Below are 20,120 nucleotides of genomic sequence, written 5' to 3' on the forward strand. Positions count from 1 at the left end.
TTGTCCCTCCTACATAAATCATTGGCCACTGATACGTCTCCGACGTATCGATAATTTCTTATGTTCCATGCCACATTATTGATGTTATCTACATGTTTTATGCACACTTTATGTCATATTCGTGCGTTTTCTGGAACTAACCTATTAACAAGATGCCGAAGTGCCGCTTCCGTTTTCTGCTGTTTTTGGTTTCAGTAAATCCTAGTAACGAAATATTCTCGAATCGGACGAAATCAAGACACAGGTTCCTATTTTTCCCGGAACCATCCGAACACCCGAGAGCCGCCGGAGGGAAGCCCCGGGGGCCCCACACCACGCCCCGGCGCGGCCGGAGGGGGGCCGCGCCGCCCTATGGTGTGGGCCCCCAGGCCCCCTCCGAGGCTGCCCTTCCGCCTATTTAAAGCCTCCGTCGCGAAAACCCTGAGGCGAAAAACCACGATACGGAAAACCTTCCGGAGCCGCCGCCATCGCGAAGCCAAGATCCGGGGGACAGGAGTCTCTGTTCCGGCACCCCGCCGGAGCGGGGAAGTGCCCCGGAAGGCTTCTCCATCGACACCGCTGCCATCTCCACCGCCATCTTCATCACCGCTGCTGCTCCCATGAGGAGGGAGTAGTTCTCCATCGAGGCTCGGGGCTGTACCGGTAGCTATGTGGTTCATCTCTCTCCTATGTGCTTCAATACAATAATCTCATGAGCTGCCTTACATGATTGAGATTCATATGATGATGCTTGTAATCTAGATGTCATTATGCTAGTCAAGTGAGTTTTACCTATGTGATCTCCGGAGACTCCTTGTCCCACGTGTGTAAAGGTGACGAGTGTGTGCACCATGTGGGTCTCTTAGGCTATATTTCACAGAATACTTATTCACCGATGAATGGCATAGTGAGGTGCTTATTTATATCTCTTTATGATTGCAATGTGTTTGTATCACAATTTATCTATGTGCTACTCTAGCAAAGTTATTAAAGTAGTTCTATTCCTCCCGCACGTGTGTAAAGGTGACAAGTGTGTGCACAGTGTTAGTACTTGGTTTATGCTATGATTATGATCTCTTGTAGATTATGAAGTTAACTATTGCTATGATAATATTGATGTGATCTATTCCTCCTACATATGCATGAAGGTGACAGTGTGCATGCTATGCTAGTACTTGGTTTAGTCTTTTGATCTATCTTACACTAAAGGTTACTAAAATATGAGCATTATTGTGGAGCTTGTTAACTCCGGCATTGAGGGTTCGTGTAATCCTACGCAATGTGTTCATCATCCAACAAAAGTGTAGAGTATGCATTTATCTATTCTGTTATGTGATCAATGTTGAGAGTGTCCACTAGTGAAAGTATGATCCCTAGGCCTTGTTCCTAAATATTGCTATCGCTGCTTGTTTACTGTTTTTACTGTGTTACTACTGCTGCAATACTACCACCATCAACTACACGCCAGCAAGCTATTTTCTGGCACCGTTGCTACTGCTCATATATATTCATACCACCTCGTATTTCACTATCTCTTCGCCGAACTAGTGCACCTATTAGGTGTGTTGGGGACAGAAGAGACTTCTTGCTTTGTGGTTGCAGGGTTGCTTGAGAGGGATATCTTTGACCTCTTCCTCCCTGAGTTCGATAAACCATGGGTGATCCACTTAAGGGAAACTTGCTGTTGTTCTACAAACCTCTGCTCTTGGAGGCCCAACACTGTCTACAAGAATAGAAGCTCCCGTAGACATCAAGCACTTTTCTGGCGCCGTTGCCGGGGAGGAAAGGTAAAAGGCACTCATACTCCGGTTCCAGGTAACAGTACTTTTCCGGCGCCATTGTGTTTGTGCTCGAAGCTATTTCCTTTAGATCCTGCAATTGCATCTTTTTGTTTCTTGTTTACACTAGTTTGGCATAATGGACAACAATGAGCTTCTTATTCTATTTCCTGATTTAAAACATGGATTGTTTGATGCGAAAATTAAAAAACCTATGAAATCTTATTTGCATGCTCGGTAGTAATATTAGTATGAACGCTTTGAACACCATTGTTGATAATGATATAGAAAGTTCTAAGCTTGGGGAAGCTGGTTTTCATGATCTTTTTAGTCCCCCAAGCATTGAGGAGAAAATTTTCTTTGATGATACTTTGCCTCCTATTTATGATGATTATAATAGTGGTCTTTTGGTACAACCTACTATGGAGAGTGAATTTTATTGTGATTATACTATGCCTCCTACACTTGATGAGAATAATAATGATAGCTACTTTGTTGAATTTGCTCCCACTATTACTAATAAAATTGATTATGCCTATGTGGAGAGTAATAATTTTATGCATGAGACTCATGATAAGAATGCTTTATGTGATAGTTATATTGTTGAGTTTTCTCATGACACTACTGAAAGTTATTATGAGAGAGGAAAATATGGTAGTAGAAATTTTCATGTTACTAAAACACCTCTCTATATGCTTAAAATCTTGAAGTTGAGCTTGTCTAGTTTTTCTATGCTTGTTGCGTTATGCTTCTTGAACTTGTTTATTTACAAGATTCCTATGCATAGGAAGCATGTTAGACTTAAATATGTTTTGAATTTGCCTCTTGATGCTCTCTTTTGCTTCACATACTATCTTTTGCGAGTGCATCATTAAAACTGTTGAGCCCATCTTAACGGCTATAAAGAAAGAACTTCTTGGGAGATAACCCATGTGTTATTTTGCTACAGTACTTTATTTTATATTTGTATCTTGGAAGTTGTTTACTACTGTAGCAACCTCTCCTTATCTTAGTTTTGTGTTTTGTTGTGCCAAGTAAAGTCTTTGATAGTAAAGTGAATACTAGATTTGGATTACTGCGCAGTTCCAGATTTCTTTGCTGTCACGAATCTGGGTCTACCTCCCTGTAGGTAGCTCAGAAAATTAAGCCAATTTACGTGCATGATCCTCAGATATGTACGCAACTTTCATTCAATTTGAGCATTTTCATTTGAGCAAGTCTGGTGGCCTAATAAAATCCATCTTTACGGACTGTTCTGTTTTGACAGATTCTGTCTTTTATTTTGCATTGCCTCTTTTGCTATGTTGGATGAATTTCTTTGATCCATTAATGTCCAGTAGCTTTATGCAATGTCCAGAAGTATTAAGAATGATTGTGTCACCTCTGAACATGTGAATTTTTATTATGCACTAACCCTCTAATGAGTTGTTTCGAGTTTGGTGTGGAGGAAGTTTTCAAGGATCAAGAGAGGAGTATGATGCAATATGATCAAGGAGAGTGAAAGCTCTAAGCTTGGGGATGCCCCGGTGGTTCACCCCTGCATATTCTAAGAAGACTCAAGCGTCTAAGCTTGGGGATGCCCAGGGCATCCCCTTCTTCATCGACAACATTATCAGGTTCCTCCCCTGAAACTATATTTTTATTCCGTCACATCTTATGTACTTTGCTTGGAGCGTCGGTTTGTTTTTGTTTTTGTTTTATTTGAATAAAATGGATCCTAGCATTCACTTTGTGGGAGAGAGACACGCTCCGCTGTAGCATATGGACAAGTATGTCCTTAGGCTCTACTCATAGTATTCATGGCGAAGTTTCTTCTTCGTTAAATTGTTATATGGTTGGAATTGGGAAATGCTACATGTAGTAATTCTAAAATGTCTTGGATAATTTGATACTTGGAAATTGTCGTGCTCATGTTTAAGCTCTTGCATCATATACTTTGCACCCATTAATGAAGAAATACTTAGAGCTTGCTAATTTGGTTTGCATATTTGGTTTCTCTAGAGTCTAGATAACATCTAGTATTGAGTTTTGAACAACAAGGAAGACGGTATGGAGTCTTATAATGTTTACAATATGTCTTTTATGTGAGTTTTGTTGTACCGTTCATCCTTGTGTTTGTTTCAAATAACCTTGCTAGCCTAAACCTTGTATCGAGAGGGAATACTTCTCATGCATCCAAAATCCTTGAGCCAACCACTATGCCATTTCTGTCCACCATACCTACCTACTACATGGTATTTATCCGTCATTTCAAAGTAAATTGCTTGAGTGCTACCTTTAAAATTCCATCATTCACCTTTGCAATATATAGCTCATGGGACAAATAGCCTAAAAACTATTGTGGTATTGAATATGTACTTATGCACTTTATCTCTTATTAAGTTGCTTGTTGTGCGATAACCATGTTTCGGGGACGCCATCAACTATTCTTTGTTGAATATCATGTGAGTTGCTATGCATGTCCGTCTTGTCTGAAGTAAGAGAGATCTACCACCTTTATGGTTGGAGCATGCATATTGTTAGAGAAGAACTTTGGGCCGCTAACTAAAGCCATGATTCATGGTGGAAGTTTCAGTTTTGGACATTCATCCTCAATCTCATATGAGAATAATAATTGTTGCCACATGGTTATGCATTAAAGAGGAGTCCATTATCTGTTGTCCATGTTGTCCCGGTATGGATGTCTAAGTTGAGAATAATCAAAAGCGAGAAATTCAAAATGCGAGCTTTCTCCTTAGACCTTTGTACAGGCAGCATGGAGGTACCCCATTGTGACACTTGGTTAAAACATGTGCATTGCAAAGATCCGGTAGTCCAAGCTAATTAGGACAAGGTGCGGGCACTATTAGTATACTATGCATGAGGCTTGCAACTTGTAAGATATAATTTTCATAACTCATATGCTTTATTACTACCGTTGACAAAATTGTTTCATGTTTTCAAAATAAAAGCTCTAGCACAAATATAGCAATCGATTCTTTCCTCTTTGAAGGACCATTCTCTTTACTTTTATGTTGAGTCAGTTCACATATCTCTCTCCACCTCAAGAAGCAAACACTTGTGTGAAATGTGCATTGATTCCTACATACTTGCATATTGTACTTGTTATATTACTCTATGTTGACAATTGTCCATGAGATATACATGTTACAAGTTGAAAGCAACCGCTGAAACTTAATCTTCCTTTGTGTTGCTTCAATACCTTTACTTTGATTTATTGTTTTATGAGTTAACTCTTATGCAAGACTTATTAATACTTGTCTTGAAGTACTATTCATGAAAAGTCTTTGCTTTATGATTCACTTGTTTACTCATGTCATTACCATTGTTTTTGATCGCTGCATCCACTACATATGTTTACAAACAGTATGATCAAGGTTATGATGGCATGTCACTTCAGAAATTATCTTTGTTATCGTTTTACCTGCTCGGGACGAGCAGAACTAAGCTTGGGGATGCTGATACGTCTCCGACGTATCGATAATTTCTTATGTTCCATGCCACATTATTGATGTTATCTACATGTTTTATGCACACTTTATGTCATATTCGTGCGTTTTCTGGAACTAACCTATTAACAAGATGCCGAAGTGCCGGTTCCTGTTTTCTCGCTGTTTTTGGTTTCAGAAATCCTAGTAACGAAATATTCTCGGAATCGGACGAAATCAAGACCCGGGTTCCTATTTTTCCCGGAACCATCCAGAACACCCGAGAGCCGCCGGAGGGAAGCCACGGGGGCCCCACACCACACCCTGGCGCGGCCAGAGGGGGCCGCGCCGCCCTATGGTGTGGGCCCCCCAGGCCCCCTCCGAGGCTGCCCTTCCGCCTATTTAAAGCCTCCATCGCGAAAACCCTGAGGCGAAAAACCACGATACGGAAAATCTTCCAGAGCCGCCGCCATCGCGAAGCCAAGATCTGGGGGACAGGAGTCTCTGTTCCGGCACCCTGCCGGAGCGGGGAAGTGCCCCCTGAAGGCTTCTCCATCGACACCGCTGCCATCTCCACCGCCATCTTCATCACCGCTGCTGCTCCCATGAGGAGGGAGTAGTTCTCCATCGAGGCTCGGGGCTGTACCGGTAGCTATGTGGTTCATCTCTCTCCTATGTGCTTCAATACAATAATCTCATGAGCTGCCTTACATGATTGAGATTCATATGATGATGCTTGTAATCTAGATGTCATTATGCTAGTCAAGTGAGTTTTACCTATGTGATCTCCGGAGACTCCTTGTCCCACGTGTGTAAAGGTGACAAGTGTGTGCACCATGTGGGTCTCTTAGGCTATATTTCACAGAATACTTATTCACCGATGAATGGCATAGTGAGGTGCTTATTTATATCTCTTTATGATTGCAATGTGTTTGTATCACAATTTATCTATGTGCTACTCTAGCAAAGTTATTAAAGTAGTTCTATTCCTCCCGCACGTGTGTAAAGGTGACGAGTGTGTGCACCGTGTTAGTACTTGGTTTATGCTATGATTATGATCTCTTGTAGATTATGAAGTTAACTATTGCTATGATAATATTGATGTGATCTATTCCTCCTACATATGCATGAAGGTGACAGTGTGCATGCTAGGCTAGTACTTGGTTTAGTCTTTTGATCTATCTTACACTAAAGGTTACTAAAATATGAGCATTATTGTGGAGCTTGTTAACTCCGGCATTGAGGGTTCGTGTAATCCTACGCAATGTGTTCATCATCCAATAAAAGTGTAGAGTATGCATTTATCTATTCTGTTATGTGATCAATGTTGAGATTGTCCACTAGTGAAAGTATGATCCTGATGTGGCCATCAACGCCATTTGTTCGCATCAGGAAATTACTCGTGTAAAATCAGTTCATGAGAAAATACTGGTGACAGAACCAACAGTCAAATCTAAGCTAGAGGAGTATCTTATGATCGGTAAAATACAGCTTCGTATTCCGTCGTCTGATCCCAAGCCGATGGAGATCAAGCCAAACTTCAGGACGCCTCCAAGATGGATTAATATTGGCTCGCTTCCTATATGCATTGCATAAAAAATGATACCTAGTACAGTCTAAAGCTTGTTATGTTTCAAGCATGCATCGTGAGATATTTTATTTGCGTCAGAGTCTATGTGTCCATACAGAAATAGCTTTCCTGCATCTACACGTTTTGTCTTTGTTAGTTAAACTTTTCTTACGTAGTTTGTTATTCCTTAAAACTAAGAGTCAGGATCTGGTAGGAAATATTGAAGTGTTTTAAGTCGGTTTGGGGTCTGCGTGCCCTTTAAATAAAGGCCATATGGCAATGTAATAGGGGGTCGAATATTTTGTGAGATTAAGAAATATACAGAGAAAAGCCTCATGTCGGGAGGCACCAAAATACATGTGTTTTCTGCTTATCCTTGAGGGAATTGTTGCTGCTGTGCGTGGGATTGATCTTATCGATCTCTTGCTCGAGTTTTGTTCTTCGGCCTTCTTGTAATTTTCTTGATCCGAAGATCCGATTTACTACTACTACGTATACTGCTGCTATTACGGCGATTGTTCATCGAGTTCTTGCTATTTCTTTGAGTACCGTGAAAGATCGGGCCGCCTTTTCGCACGAATTCTACCGTTCTCTAGTTCGTGCTTCATCAGATCCCTAGGCCTTGTTCCTAAATACTGCTATCGCTGCTTGTTTACTGTTTTTACTGTGTTACTACTGCTGCAATACTACCACCATCAACTACACGCCAGCAAGCTATTTTCTGGCACCGTTGCTACTGCTCATATATATTCATACCACCTGTATTTCACTATCTCTTCGCCGAACTAGTGCACCTATTAGGTGTGTTGGGGACACAAGAGACTTCTTGCTTTGTGGTTGCAGGGTTGCTTGAGAGGGATATCTTTGACTTCTTCCTCCCTGAGTTCGATAAACCTTGGGTGAGTCACTTAAGGGAAACTTGCTGCTGTTCTACAAACCTCTGCTCTTGGAGGCCCAACACTGTCTACAAGAATAGAAGCTCCCGTAGACATCAACCACGGGATCTGCAAATATGAGAGGCATTCCGGTAAGAGATAGGATAGAGAGAGGGATGAAGAGACAAAGAGCGTGAGTATAAAGGAGGCCAGTGCCCGTGTGCTGCGCATCCGGCTCCCAGCCGACGTGTACCAGTCCAAGCCGTGGGCGCAGGTTAGATCGTCTTTCCCTGTCGCACGGAGAGATAGATGAGGGATGAACCTTGCGTTGTGCACCGAGGTAGAGCGAGGAGGGAGGCCTGCACATGGAGAGAAAGATGAAGGGGGAGGGTACCATTGCAGCCGCCACCAGTCGCTAGCAGCGTCGAGCCATCGTGGGAGACTGAAGAGTCGAACGTGTTGGTTGGAGATGCAATGGAAATCAGATGGATTTTTCTAATGAATTTGGAAGCTAGATTACAGCTAACAAGGAAAGAAATCAAATATATAAATCAGATGGATTTTTCTAATGAATTTGGAAGCTAGATTACAGCTAACAAGGAAAGAAATCAAATATATGTTTGCTACCGTAGGAAAGAGAGCGGCAATTTGGTAGGGATATTAGTGTTTGGGTAGAGAATAGTGCGCTCGATTTCCTGATTGCTTCCTTCCTAAACTGGCACAGTCCAATCGAACGGTGTCAATTCCTTCAATGTTTAGTTAGCGTTTTTAGAGCAATTGTACCGTGCAAATGTGTTGAATGCCCGTTAAAACATTTTTCATAATGTACGGTGGAGATTGGTGAAGCGTTAAATGATTTTTCGGCAAGTATTTTAATGCTTGTGCCAACAGATTGATATCGCGCGTGAGATTGTTTCCTAATTAGATCGGACGAAACACAGACCGTGAGATTGATTGGATGGCCAGGATCTTTTCAATGACGACCACCAAAGTGCGTTGAGTGTCAAACGACCAACTCACATTTAATAGTAAAGATATTACTCGGTATGTTATTGTTTGTACAAAAAAAAAAGGGTTGACCACAGGGCACAAGTGCACGCGTGTACAGGAAGCAGAGTTAAGCCCTACCCTGTTTACACAGGTGGCAAGCAAGTTGACCACATCTGCACCTCTCGGTTCTTGGCATGCAGATGCAGCAGTACTTTTATGCTTGCTAGAGAAATCGATTGTGTTTGTTCAGTGCTAGTATATCCAGACTAGAGAGAGTTCACGGTCTTTAGTAGCCGAGTGAATTGTACTGCTACTAGATTATTTACAAGTGAGAGCACGTAATTTTCCTTCCGTTGCTGAAGTTGCACTAAATCAACGACTACTAATACACAGTACATATCTGCGGTACATATCTGATGGACTCACTCGGTTGTTTCTCTCATGTATTTATGCGGCTGTGGCCAGTCGGCAACTTGTGTACCAGTACTGTACCTGACTGAGCCATCATCGTACTACTCCAGTGTAGCCCAGTCACGCACGCATCAGCCCAGCTCAGCACGAGAAAGACAGAGAGGGAGCAATGTGTGTGAGTTTGACCGGCCGCCGGCAGCAGCAGCAGCAGCCGATGGAGCTGTAATTCAAGTGTTCAACATTGGTAGGCCGACAAGCCGGCGTCGCCGTCGTACCCCGGTGTGATGGGCAAGTGCATGTGGACTCCGGCCGATCCGCCGCTGATACGTCGCGCAATTAGTCTAGGCCTCGCCAACCAGTGGTTCGTCCTTCCATTCGGAAATTCTGATCCTAGCTATTACGATCTTTTGTTTTTGAGAGAGAGAGAGAGAGAGAGAGAGAGAGAGAAGCTATCACGATCTGGTTAGTATATTCAGCTCGTTTTTTCTCCGATACGTTTCGCTCAGTAGTAGGCAGTCACTTGTCAGCAGCGTCGCAGCTAGTACGCTGTTCCGTTCCTTGTGTGGCAGCAGAGCGGCAGGGAGGAAATCGAGCAGCTCCCGTGATTTTTCAAACATCATCGGTCTCTCTCACTCTCACTCTCGAATTTCCCGTGATCCGTCCGCCACGAGACCAGTCCATCTTTTTTTTCTTTGACAGCAGAGACCAGTCTATATATCTTGTGATCGATGTAGAAAAGGCGAGCTCCAATGTTCATTTTTTTAAGAAAAGGGGAACGATCCGGGCCTCCGCATCGATAGATTTTTTTCTCTTTTGTTTTCATGTATCAGCTGTATACACGACACATGTGCATGTAGGAAAAAAAACAATATATATAATATCTTGTGCGCCTAATCAGTCTGATTTTTAAAACTATGCTCGACAGTGATAGAGATGACGTACGGACCAATACAGCCCTATAGGGAGAGAGAGAGAGAGAGGAGACGATCTAGGTTTTCCACTCCTCTCGTTGGCAACGCCGTTGGTCTGTTGTGCTTCCGGCGGCCCTTCGGAGTGTTGGAGCTGCGGCGAACTACCCCTCTCTAGCAAGAGGGATTTTATCCTTGTTTTTTTGCTGTTAACTTTTTTTTTGAGCAATCGGCAGGAGGACTAGCTTTTCATATAGAAGAGGAAAAATCACGAACACTGCACAAGAATGGCATGTTTATATTAGGGAGGGAATATGATATAAAGCACGCAAACAAATTAAAAGAGAAAGGAAAAAACCGAGTCTGGCTTGGCCGGGATTGCAGTGCGGACACAACGAAAGTGTGTTATCTTTGAAGAATGTCCTCTCTAGCAATAGAAGCGACCTCCAGTCCCCAGGTAGGTTAGAAGCCATCCAGTGAAGATTCTACGGTTCCGTTCGTTCCATGCATTCTCGAGAACGTATATGAGCCAACCATTTGTGCTTCATCACTCTTTTATCGGCTTTCCAGCAAAGAGGTCATCCCAACCCTCGGGGATGGTGGGGAAATTATGGCCGGGGGCTCTAGCACTCTGGTTGTCCCATGATTGGACATGATTCCAAATCGCGGAGGTGAAAGGGAAGTCTTTGCAGAGGTGGCTTGCCGTTTTCGGGGCATAGAGCAAAGGGGCCAAATAGGATCATGGAGCCATCCTCTAATGGCGAGCACGTCAACCATCAACAGTTTCCCATGAAGTTTGGGCCAAGCGGAGAGCTTGCGTTTAGGCTCGATGTGGGTGTTCCGGATCTTCGAGGCGGTGCTGCGGTGGCTACCAAGGAATTGAACATGATATGCGAGATGACGCAATAGGGCCCATTCAAGGTCAAAGACCAGGCGATGTAGTCCGGAAGATCAGGGGTCGACTAGTAGGTCGTCACGATGTCCCATATCTCAATATACTATGAAAGTTGTACATGCATGGTAAGTATGGCGATGGAAATAATCCATGTATCATCTTGCGACGCAACGGTTTTCCCTGGCAACGAGATTTTGAAGAGGTTCGATGCCCATAGACAAAAGGGGGCCACAATCACACCAACTCTCATGCCAAAAATATGTCGATTCCCCATTGCCGGGAGGCATCTTTGTGGAGACTCTGAAAAGGGCCATGTATGCTTCTTCATGGAGCAGCTTGGAGCCCACCCAAGAGAGCTGAAGGTCCGCCCACTGAAGCCAAGGCCAACGCAGCCTAAGAGCATGACCTTGTCTTTCTAGATTAGGCATTATGAGGCCGTTGGACGCCTTTGGTTTGGACACCATTTTCTAATTGACAAGCAGATGGTGCTCGTTGGCGTGCTCGGCCTCGTCCCAGCCCAGATGAAGTTTTTTTTTTTTGCAGTTTTAGTGTTTTCTTTGAAATGGTGAGACGGCGGCAACATCCTAAAATCAACATAAGGTTCCTACCGTCCTATCCTCGCTCCACTGGTGTGTGTCTAGCGTCAACGAATGGTACATGGAGTTGTGTGTCCGACAAATCTTATGATGATTGTTGCTCCGGTGTGTTGATCCTTTAAACTCTTAGCAAGATAACTTCACTTCTGTTTAATACAACCTTGTCCTTTAAACTCTTAGCAAGATGACTTCACTTCTGTTTAATACAACCAGCTCTAGTACGCCAAGGTTTAACCGGCTCCAGTGATAGAAGGATGACCATGGCATCGTATTGTAGTGCTTGTAGTCATCGTTAGATGGTCCAATGTATTATTTATATATTTTATTACTTGCAATGAGAGATGACATGCAGCAAAAAATTTTAAAAAAATCATAGTCGGAAGATAGGTAGGTAGATCTGCGAAAATGGTGAATGGAACCTGGGTGCGCGCGCACCCATTTACGAAAAGTTCAAAAAATTGCTATTTAAAAGTTTTCAAAAAATGTGAAGTAAATTTTTGCATGTAGATATTATGTTGATACTTACTCATGTGTGTTTTCACGGAAAAATACCATTGTGTGTGACCTACACAAAAATGACAAAATGCAAATTCCTATTCCTGTGAATAGTACAAATTCCTGTTCACTATTCTCATTTGGACATTTTGTCATTTTTATACAGGCCACACACAATGGTAATTTTTCGTGAAAACTCACACGAGTAAGTATCAATATAATATGTACATGCAAAATTTTACTTCACATTTTTTGGAAACTTTTAAATAGCATTTTTTTGAACTTTTCGTAAATGGGTGCGCGCGTACCCAGGTTCCAATCCTCCGGGTCGGGTAGATCTGGGAGTAATATATTTGTTCTTCATGTCGATACAAAATCACGTCCTTGACTGTAAACATATCACCACCCACTCAACTCATTCTGTCTAACACAAGTGTACTACTACTACTATAGAGTATAGACTGGCAGCATGGATCCATCGCATCTTGATGGGCTATTACCGACTCTAGCTTAATTAACATGGAAAATTATTGTAACCTTCGTTGGACTCCTACGTGTACGCGTACACGTGTAGCCCGCCGATACAACCATCCATCCGAACAGATACGCAACTGATTCCGAAGTGATCTTCTCTGATCACACGGGCACCGTCCTGGCGTGCGCCGGCGCCGTCGTCTCGTCGTCGTTCTCGCCGGAGAGCTCCTCGAGCGAGATGCCGTTGGACTCGGGCGCGAGGAAGGTGAAGCCCATCCCGAGGAAGTTGCAGGCCGCGAGGATGAATAGCGAGTTCCTGACCCCGATCCCGGCCTTGTAGCCATGGTCCACGAGCTTCTGATCCTGGTTCTGCGCGAGGTAGAGGAACCCGAAGGAGCCGATGATGGCGCCGAGCTTGCCGGCCGCGGCGGAGATGCCGTGGCACGTGGAGCGGAGCCTGGCCGGGAATATCTCGGCGGGGACGATGAAGGTGGTGGAGTTGGGCCCGAAGTTGGCGAAGAAGAAGGTGAGGCCGTAGAGGACGACGAAGCCGATGTGGTTGCCCGGTGTGGTCCAGTGGTGGTACGGGAAGGCGAGGCCCAGCATGAAGACGGCCATGAAGAAGAAGCCGCCGAGCTGGATCCAGAAGCGGCCGATCCGGTCGATGAGCGCCACCGTGAACCAGTACCCCGGGACCGTGCCGCAGAGCGCGATGAGGGTCTGCGCGCGCGCGATGCGGTGCACCTCCTCGAGGGCGCTCATGGTCTTGGCCTTGGGAATCCAGTGGATGGCCGTGAAGATGTCCTTCTGGAAGAGGTTCTGCGAGTAGAAGGCGATGTCGAGGAGGAACCAGCAGGTGGCGGTGCCGAGCAGGTGGAGGCCGTGGCGGTGCAGGAACTCGCTGGAGAAGAGGCCGAACGAGTTGCGGTCCGGGCTGCCGTCGTCGGCGGGGTCCTTGGAGTCGGCGGCGATGTCGACCTGGAGGACCTTGGACATGTCGGCGGCGGCCTGCTTGGCGTTCTTGGCGACGAGCGCCGTGTAGCGCGCCGTCTCGGGCATCTTCATCCGCCAGTAGTAGGTGAGCAGCGCCGGGATGGCGCCGAACATGAGGATGATGCGCCACACGTAGTCGGCCTGAGGCGGGGTGGATGCGACGGCGCCGTCCTGGTACGCGGGCGCGTCGAACGCGGCGCGGAAGGCGGCGGAGACGATGAGCGTGACCACCCCGCCCGTGAGGATCCCGAACCCCTGCATGGCGAACACCGCGGCGATGAAGGCGCCGCGGGTCTTCTTGTTGGCGTACTCGGACATGATGGTGGCGGAGAGCGGGTAGTCGCCGCCGATGCCGAAGCCGAGCCAGAAGCGGAAGAAGCAGAGCGTGGCCATGACGCTGGCGGGCGTGGACCCGAAGGACAGCCCGGACGCGAGGGAGCAGAGCACCATGCACATGAGGGTCATGCCGTAGACCTTCTTGCGTCCCATCCGGTCGCCGAGCCAGCCGAAGAAGAGCTGGCCGGAGAGCGTGCCGCAGAAGGCGACCCCGTTGACGGCGGCGGCGACGTTGGGCGGCAGGGAGCCTGGGTCGAGGGAGCCGGCGCGGTAGTAGTAGACGCGGCCGAGGAGCTTGGTGACGAGGGAGATGCAGAAGAGGTCGTAGGCGTCGGTGAAGAAGCCCATGCCGGCGATCACGATCGCCGTGAAGTGGTACCACTGCGTCTTGGCCGTGTCCAGGGCCGACAGCACCTCCAGCTGCTCCCGCGCCATGGCTGCCGGCGGCCGGGTGTCGTCCCCGAGATCGGTCGAGAGCTCCTACTGGTGGTTTCTGCTGAGAGGACGAGGGGTCGGTTAAAGATGAGATTTTGTTTGGGGTAGCCCGATGGATCGAGCCGTGAGTTAAGAGGCAGGATAAATAGGCTCCAGGTTGTTGACTGCTCATGGAGAATAAACCGTTTACATCTTTGAAAGAAGAAGAGAATAAACCGTTTACTAGTACGCGTATTTGTTCCGATTTAATGGCAAGGTTTAAAAGGCGCCAGCTCTTTTTCGTTTACATTGGGTTGAGATAGAAAATATCCCGGGAGGATATTCTTTTGTATTCATAATATCGCATGCAATTCATAATTTCGAGTAATAGTGCCTTAAAAATATTTCCACACTCTTAAAAATATTCCGAGAGGATATTCTTTTGTATTCGTTCCGGGAGTAGTTTCTTACGCATACGATTCAATCGTGAGAAAAATCTTGTGCAGTTATTATTGAGGTTAGTTGTAAAACGAGGAAAGAATTTTTTAAAAAAAGTTGTGAAACGAGGAAACAAAGGTGTCACCATCAAGGAGACACGCAGGTCTCCGTTAGTTGGGGAGGCGACAGTGACAATGTAGTCAAGACCTCCCAAAAGAAAACAAAAAAGCTCCATGGAAATCGAGTTCCGTGATGTTTTTTATTTTTCTTTTTTCGCGAAACAGTTCCGTGATGCTTGGCGATGGTGGGGACAGATGCGACTTGTTACATGAGGAGAGGATGGGTGAGCAAATCAAAATCATAGGTTTCGTCGATCTCATGCGCCTTTTTTAGTTTGGGATACCGCCTCCACTCACACAAACTCCTACAGCTAAAGAGAAAGGCTAAATTTGGAAGATTCTTTTGGATTTGCCTGGCCATCTGGCTCGTCATGTGATGCCATTTAGTACAAATCAAATGGGACCCCTGGCGTGAATTCTCCCGACCTCGGTGAACTTGGTATCTATAAAAATTTGAAAATGATATTTAAAATTTCAAAAGATTCTGAAAAATAAGTTTTGTGGATACAACATGCACATGTTCTCTACCTGTTTGCGCAATTTTGCTAAATAATACATTACATTTTTTTTTTGCTACACGGAGATCACAAAATTGTGGCTGGGAAAAGGCAAAAAAAAAAAGAGTCTATTTTGCTTTAAATATTTGTCTTTTTATTGAGTCAATAACATAAAACCACCACTTTGATGGTGAAATTTACCATGTACCACCACTTTACGTTCGCGGAACAAAAAACCACCAGATTTTGCCAGGTTTTTTACGGACTGCGCTAAACGTCGATTTAAAACGAATTGACAGTAGATCTTGCGGGTGGGGCACATTGCCAGGGCTGAGGTGGCATCACAATTAGTGAACTTGCTGATGTGGAGCTAGGTCCCACATATCAGGCCAAAATAAAAATAAATAAAAATATGAAAAATAAAAAATGGGAGAGCACCGGATTTATGCTATTGACTCCTTTTTATTCATATACCACATATAAAGATATTTCGATGTAAATTTGGTTGTACATACCAGACAATGGTTTTTGAGATATAAAATCACGTTTTTTGAATTTCAGACATAACGACCTTACCGCAGCTCCGGAGCCAAAAACACTTTCCGTCTTGTGGGTAAATGGTGAGTAATAGTACCGCATGACTAGTTGATGAGTAATTATCACATATATACCCTATCGCGAAAGAGGAAAGTTGATCGGCCGCAAAGCATACACCAACAGGTAATTATTGAAATCAATATCATGATTTGCATGGAGATTTGCAAAAGTAAACGTCAAATATTGAGAGATAAAACATTAAGTCTATTGAGGACTCACCAAGCGGGAGAAAAGCTAGTAGTAGCTTGCATGAAGGGAGCAATGGAGAAGAAGAGCTTTGTTAGGAGTTGCAGCGAGCTAGAGGAAGAAGAAGACTATGATCATGCTACTCCGGATTGCTATGAGGATGCTTGCTGGCGGGAAGCCTCTATTTATCTTAAGAGAAGGAGAGCAAGTAGAGGAGCTACATGGCCCACATCGCGTATGATAGGAGTCGTTGAAGTACATTGGCACATGTACACGTATACCGGAATATTCGCTCGCTATTCCCGTTGTATTAGCAGTCAACTACGACGACGACGACGATGACTAGCTAGGTAGCTTCCTAGGCGCCGTATGTGGCCGGAAATTTGGTCCCGGCTACCAATTAATAAGGCTCTCGAGTCCACTCCTCCGGTCACCGGCGTCCACTCTTCAACTCCTGTCCCGTCTCTATATCAAATGGTTCAAGATAGGTACGACGACCGCGCCTTTGTATTGAGATTATGAACACATCAATCTTAACTACTTCTTCCCTTGCATATTTGATATTTTCTTCATTCTAAACTAAGTGTCTCAGTTTTTAGAACGGATGTATCTACTCCTTTACTTACAGATGTATCTACAACTAAATTGTAGTATCTTTTAGATAAAACTAAGACACTTATTTAAAACGGATGTTGTAGATACAACGGCCTTGCCTCTGTACCGAGGTTATGAACACACCAATCTTAACCTCTCCTTCTGTTACACGTACGATTTAGTATAAATTTTTATTAAATCAGTGACAAACCGGTGGAGTACATCACTAGAAAGTTATTATTTTTTGGAAAGGCCGCTACTATACCAAATCAGCGACACCTAATACGGACAGAGGAAGTACATCATTGGAGAGTTCTTTTTCAAAAAAAAAAAGGGTCGGTACTGTAGAACTCAAGATTAAAAATGCATCAAATGCGCCTTGCAATCTGCACACACTTGAGAAGAGCGAATTGCATGCGGAACGCATCACACTTCGCCGAGAAACTATGCATCAGGTGAAAATAGACCAATTTTGCTACGACACCAGACCGTAGGAGACATCGTTAACGGGACATCAGGCGGGCCCAGGAGCACAAGGCAAGGCCCAAGGGAGAACAAGCCCAGCCTGCTAACGACACAACGGCATAGCACGTTATCTCTGCCTGAGGATCGACACGAGAGAGGATCGTTGAATGTACTGAGCAGACTCGCTCCTTCCCTTCCTCCTTAGATCTCCTCTTCCGCACAAACTCTTCCAAAGTGTAATCGAATTCGAGACTATGATCCTGATACCTGTGCGTGACGCGAGGTCCGCGATCTAGTACATAGCAAGTGGTATCTAGAGCAGTTTCGATCCCGGAAATTTTTTCCCAAATCGCGAATTCGCTGATTCTCTGTTGATAAATCCGAACGACGGGTGTGGATTCCTTGTGAATTCGCGCAAAACACCTTTGGTGTACCCTAGATCGGTCCGACGGGAGTCGAGTGAGTCACGACGACGAGATCCGGTCGATTGAACCTCACGGACCGAGTGGAGATGGCGGAGCTGTCGGTCGCCGATCTTCGGCAACTGATTGCGGCGACGGCGGAAGCCAATAAGGCGACGGCGGAAGCGGGGCAACCAACGCCGCCCGCATCTCCGACATCAACGCCGTGCTCGACAAGTTGGCGCTCTCCCAACAGGAGATCGTCCGCAACACCACCAAGGTCGACATAACTCTGGACCGGGTGATTCAGGCCAACACAGCCCTGGATCGCTCCGTCGTCGACTTGAAGCAGTCGATGGAGCTGGTGGCGTCGCGCCTCGACATCATGGAGAAGGCGAGGACTACGCTCTCGACCCCGGGCACCATCGATTTGGACCGGGCTCGCTTCGGCCGGAACGGCGCCATCAACAACACAATCACCAGGGTGCTTGTACTGGAGAGGATCGCACCTCCAGTCGTGCCTTGGTCAGGGGTGAGCTCACTGGTACAAACCCTGAAAATTATGTGGTGTCCGATGAAGATGATGAAATCGCTGAAACTGAGAACACATACACACCACATCACCGTAGTCACTCAGGTCCTAGGCTGCTTAGGTCAGATTTTCCACAGTTTGATGGAGATAACCCAAAATGGTGGAAAAAGAGTTGCGAAAAATACTTTAAGCTTTATCATGTGCAAAGTAATTTGTGGGTAGATTTTGCTAATATGCACTTTAGAGGTAACGCTGCATTATGGCTACAAACCTATGAGGCTTTGCATAGTGTTGGCACTTGGCCAGAGTTATGTGTAGGGGTCTTTTCAAAATTCAATAGGGACAAGTATGCCAAATTCATGGATTTATTCTTTGCACATAAACAAACGGGTTCAGTAGATGAATATGCACACAAATTTGAGGAGTTGATGCACAAGATTCTGATATATAACCACTCTTATGATGAGACTTTCTTTGTGAGAAGGTTCATCGCTGGTCTTAAACATGACATTCGTAGAGCTATTGCTTTGCAAAATCCTGGAACTGTTGATCTGGCGTATTCCTTGGCTCAAACGCATGAAACTCTATTGGTGGAAGATACGACTCCAAGTTCAAACAAATACACTCAGCGAGATGCCCTACGGGTCAAATTCAAATAGCATGGGCAACTGTCGGGATTTTTGGGGGCTCCTCCTGAAGAAAAGAAAGCAGGAGATAAACCAGCCGTTGCAACTGTCAGCAAGTTTGACTCTCTGCGTGCTCAACGCCGTGCTAGAGGGGAATGCTTCAAGTGTGGGGAGAAATATGCTCCTGGCCATAAGTGCCCAGCGCAAGTCCAGCTTCATGTGCAAGTCCAGCTTTATAGGGGACTCAACAGGTTGACAGTCAAAAACAAATACCCCATGCCAATAGTAGATGAACTCCTTGATGAATTGGCAGGCTCTCAATGGTTCACGAAGACAGATCTTCGAGCGGGATACCATCAGATTCGGCTGGTACCCCCAGATGAACACAAAACGGCTTTTAAAACTCATCTTGGGCTGTATGAGTTCAAAGTCATGCCATTTGGGCTTACAAACGCTCCTGCGACGTTTCAGCCGGCAATGAATTCCATCTTTGCTACTCTGCTACGCAGATGCATCCTCGTATTCATGGATGACATCCTGATATACAGTCCTAGCTTGGGTGATCACCTGAAGCATCTGCAACAAGTGTTCTCGCTTCTGCAGCAACATCAATTATCGGTCAAGCAGAGTAAATGCTCCTTTGCGCAACAGAAACTGGAGTATCTGGGGCACATAATCAGCAACCAAGGGGTAGCCACTGACCCCAGCAAGGTGCAAGCTGTCCAACAATGGCCTACACCAACAAACACGAAACAAGTTCGTGGGTTCCATGGACTCACAGGGTATTACAGGAAGTTCATCCAAGGGTACAGCCTGATCAGTCGCACACTCTCAGATTTACTGAAAAAGGACACCTTATTCCAATGGACACAAACTCATCAGGCTGCCTTTGAACACTTGAAGAAACTCTTACAGGAGGCCCCAGTACTGGCACTACCAGATTTTCAATTTCCATTCACCGTGGAAACAGACGCTTGCAAGCGGGGAGTGGGTGCGGTCCTGTTATCACCAGAATTTGACCGGATCAGAAGTGGGCCGCGATCAAGATGGACTTGAAGATTATACATGGAAGAATATACGTGAATCGGCCTTATATGCAAAGTTTGGGCTAGTTTGCCCTGTATCTGTAACATATTAGATTACGTGTCGATTTAGAAGTTAGAGTTTTACCCGTGCACGATTGAATGCACGCCTGAATTAGAAAGTCCCTTGGACTATAAATATGTATCTAGGGTTTATGAAATAAAGAACAACCAACGTTCAACACAATCAATCTCGGCGCATCGCCAACTCCTTCGTCTCGAGGGTTTCTCCGGTAAGCACCATGCTGCCTAGATCGCATCTTGCGATCTAGGCAGACATAAGCTTATGCACGTTGTTCATGCGTTGCTCGTGTCGAAGCCTTTTTGATGGCGAGCAACGTAGTTATCTTAGATGTGTTAGGGTTAGCATTGTTCTTCGTATCATATGCTCGTCGTAGTGCAACCCTTATACATCTAGCCGCCCTTACACCTATCTTAGGT

At 45.2% G+C, this 20,120-nt stretch overlaps 1 protein-coding gene across 1 annotated transcript; it reads right to left on the reverse strand.

Annotated features, from left to right (window-relative positions):
• Positions 1 to 12,256: 12,256 nt before the first annotated feature.
• LOC124685261 (probable inorganic phosphate transporter 1-4) lies at positions 12,257 to 16,148 on the reverse strand. The gene is made up of 2 exons (XM_047219595.1): positions 16,013 to 16,148; positions 12,257 to 14,221 (listed from the first exon to the last, which is right to left on the reverse strand). The coding sequence occupies exon 2, from the start codon at positions 14,161 to 14,163 to the stop codon at positions 12,562 to 12,564; it is 1,602 nt and encodes a 533-aa protein (XP_047075551.1). The 5' UTR covers positions 14,164 to 14,221; positions 16,013 to 16,148; the 3' UTR covers positions 12,257 to 12,561.
• Positions 16,149 to 20,120: the final 3,972 nt, after the last annotated feature.

The sequence above is a fragment of the Lolium rigidum genome, chromosome 1, assembly GCF_022539505.1.
Source record: "Lolium rigidum isolate FL_2022 chromosome 1, APGP_CSIRO_Lrig_0.1, whole genome shotgun sequence".
NCBI lineage: Eukaryota > Viridiplantae > Streptophyta > Magnoliopsida > Poales > Poaceae > Lolium > Lolium rigidum.

Coding starts and splice junctions, on each gene's coding strand:
- LOC124685261 (XM_047219595.1), bottom strand. CDS start 14,163: ATGGCGCGGGAGCAGCTGGAGGTGCTGTCGGCCCTGGACACGGCCAAG.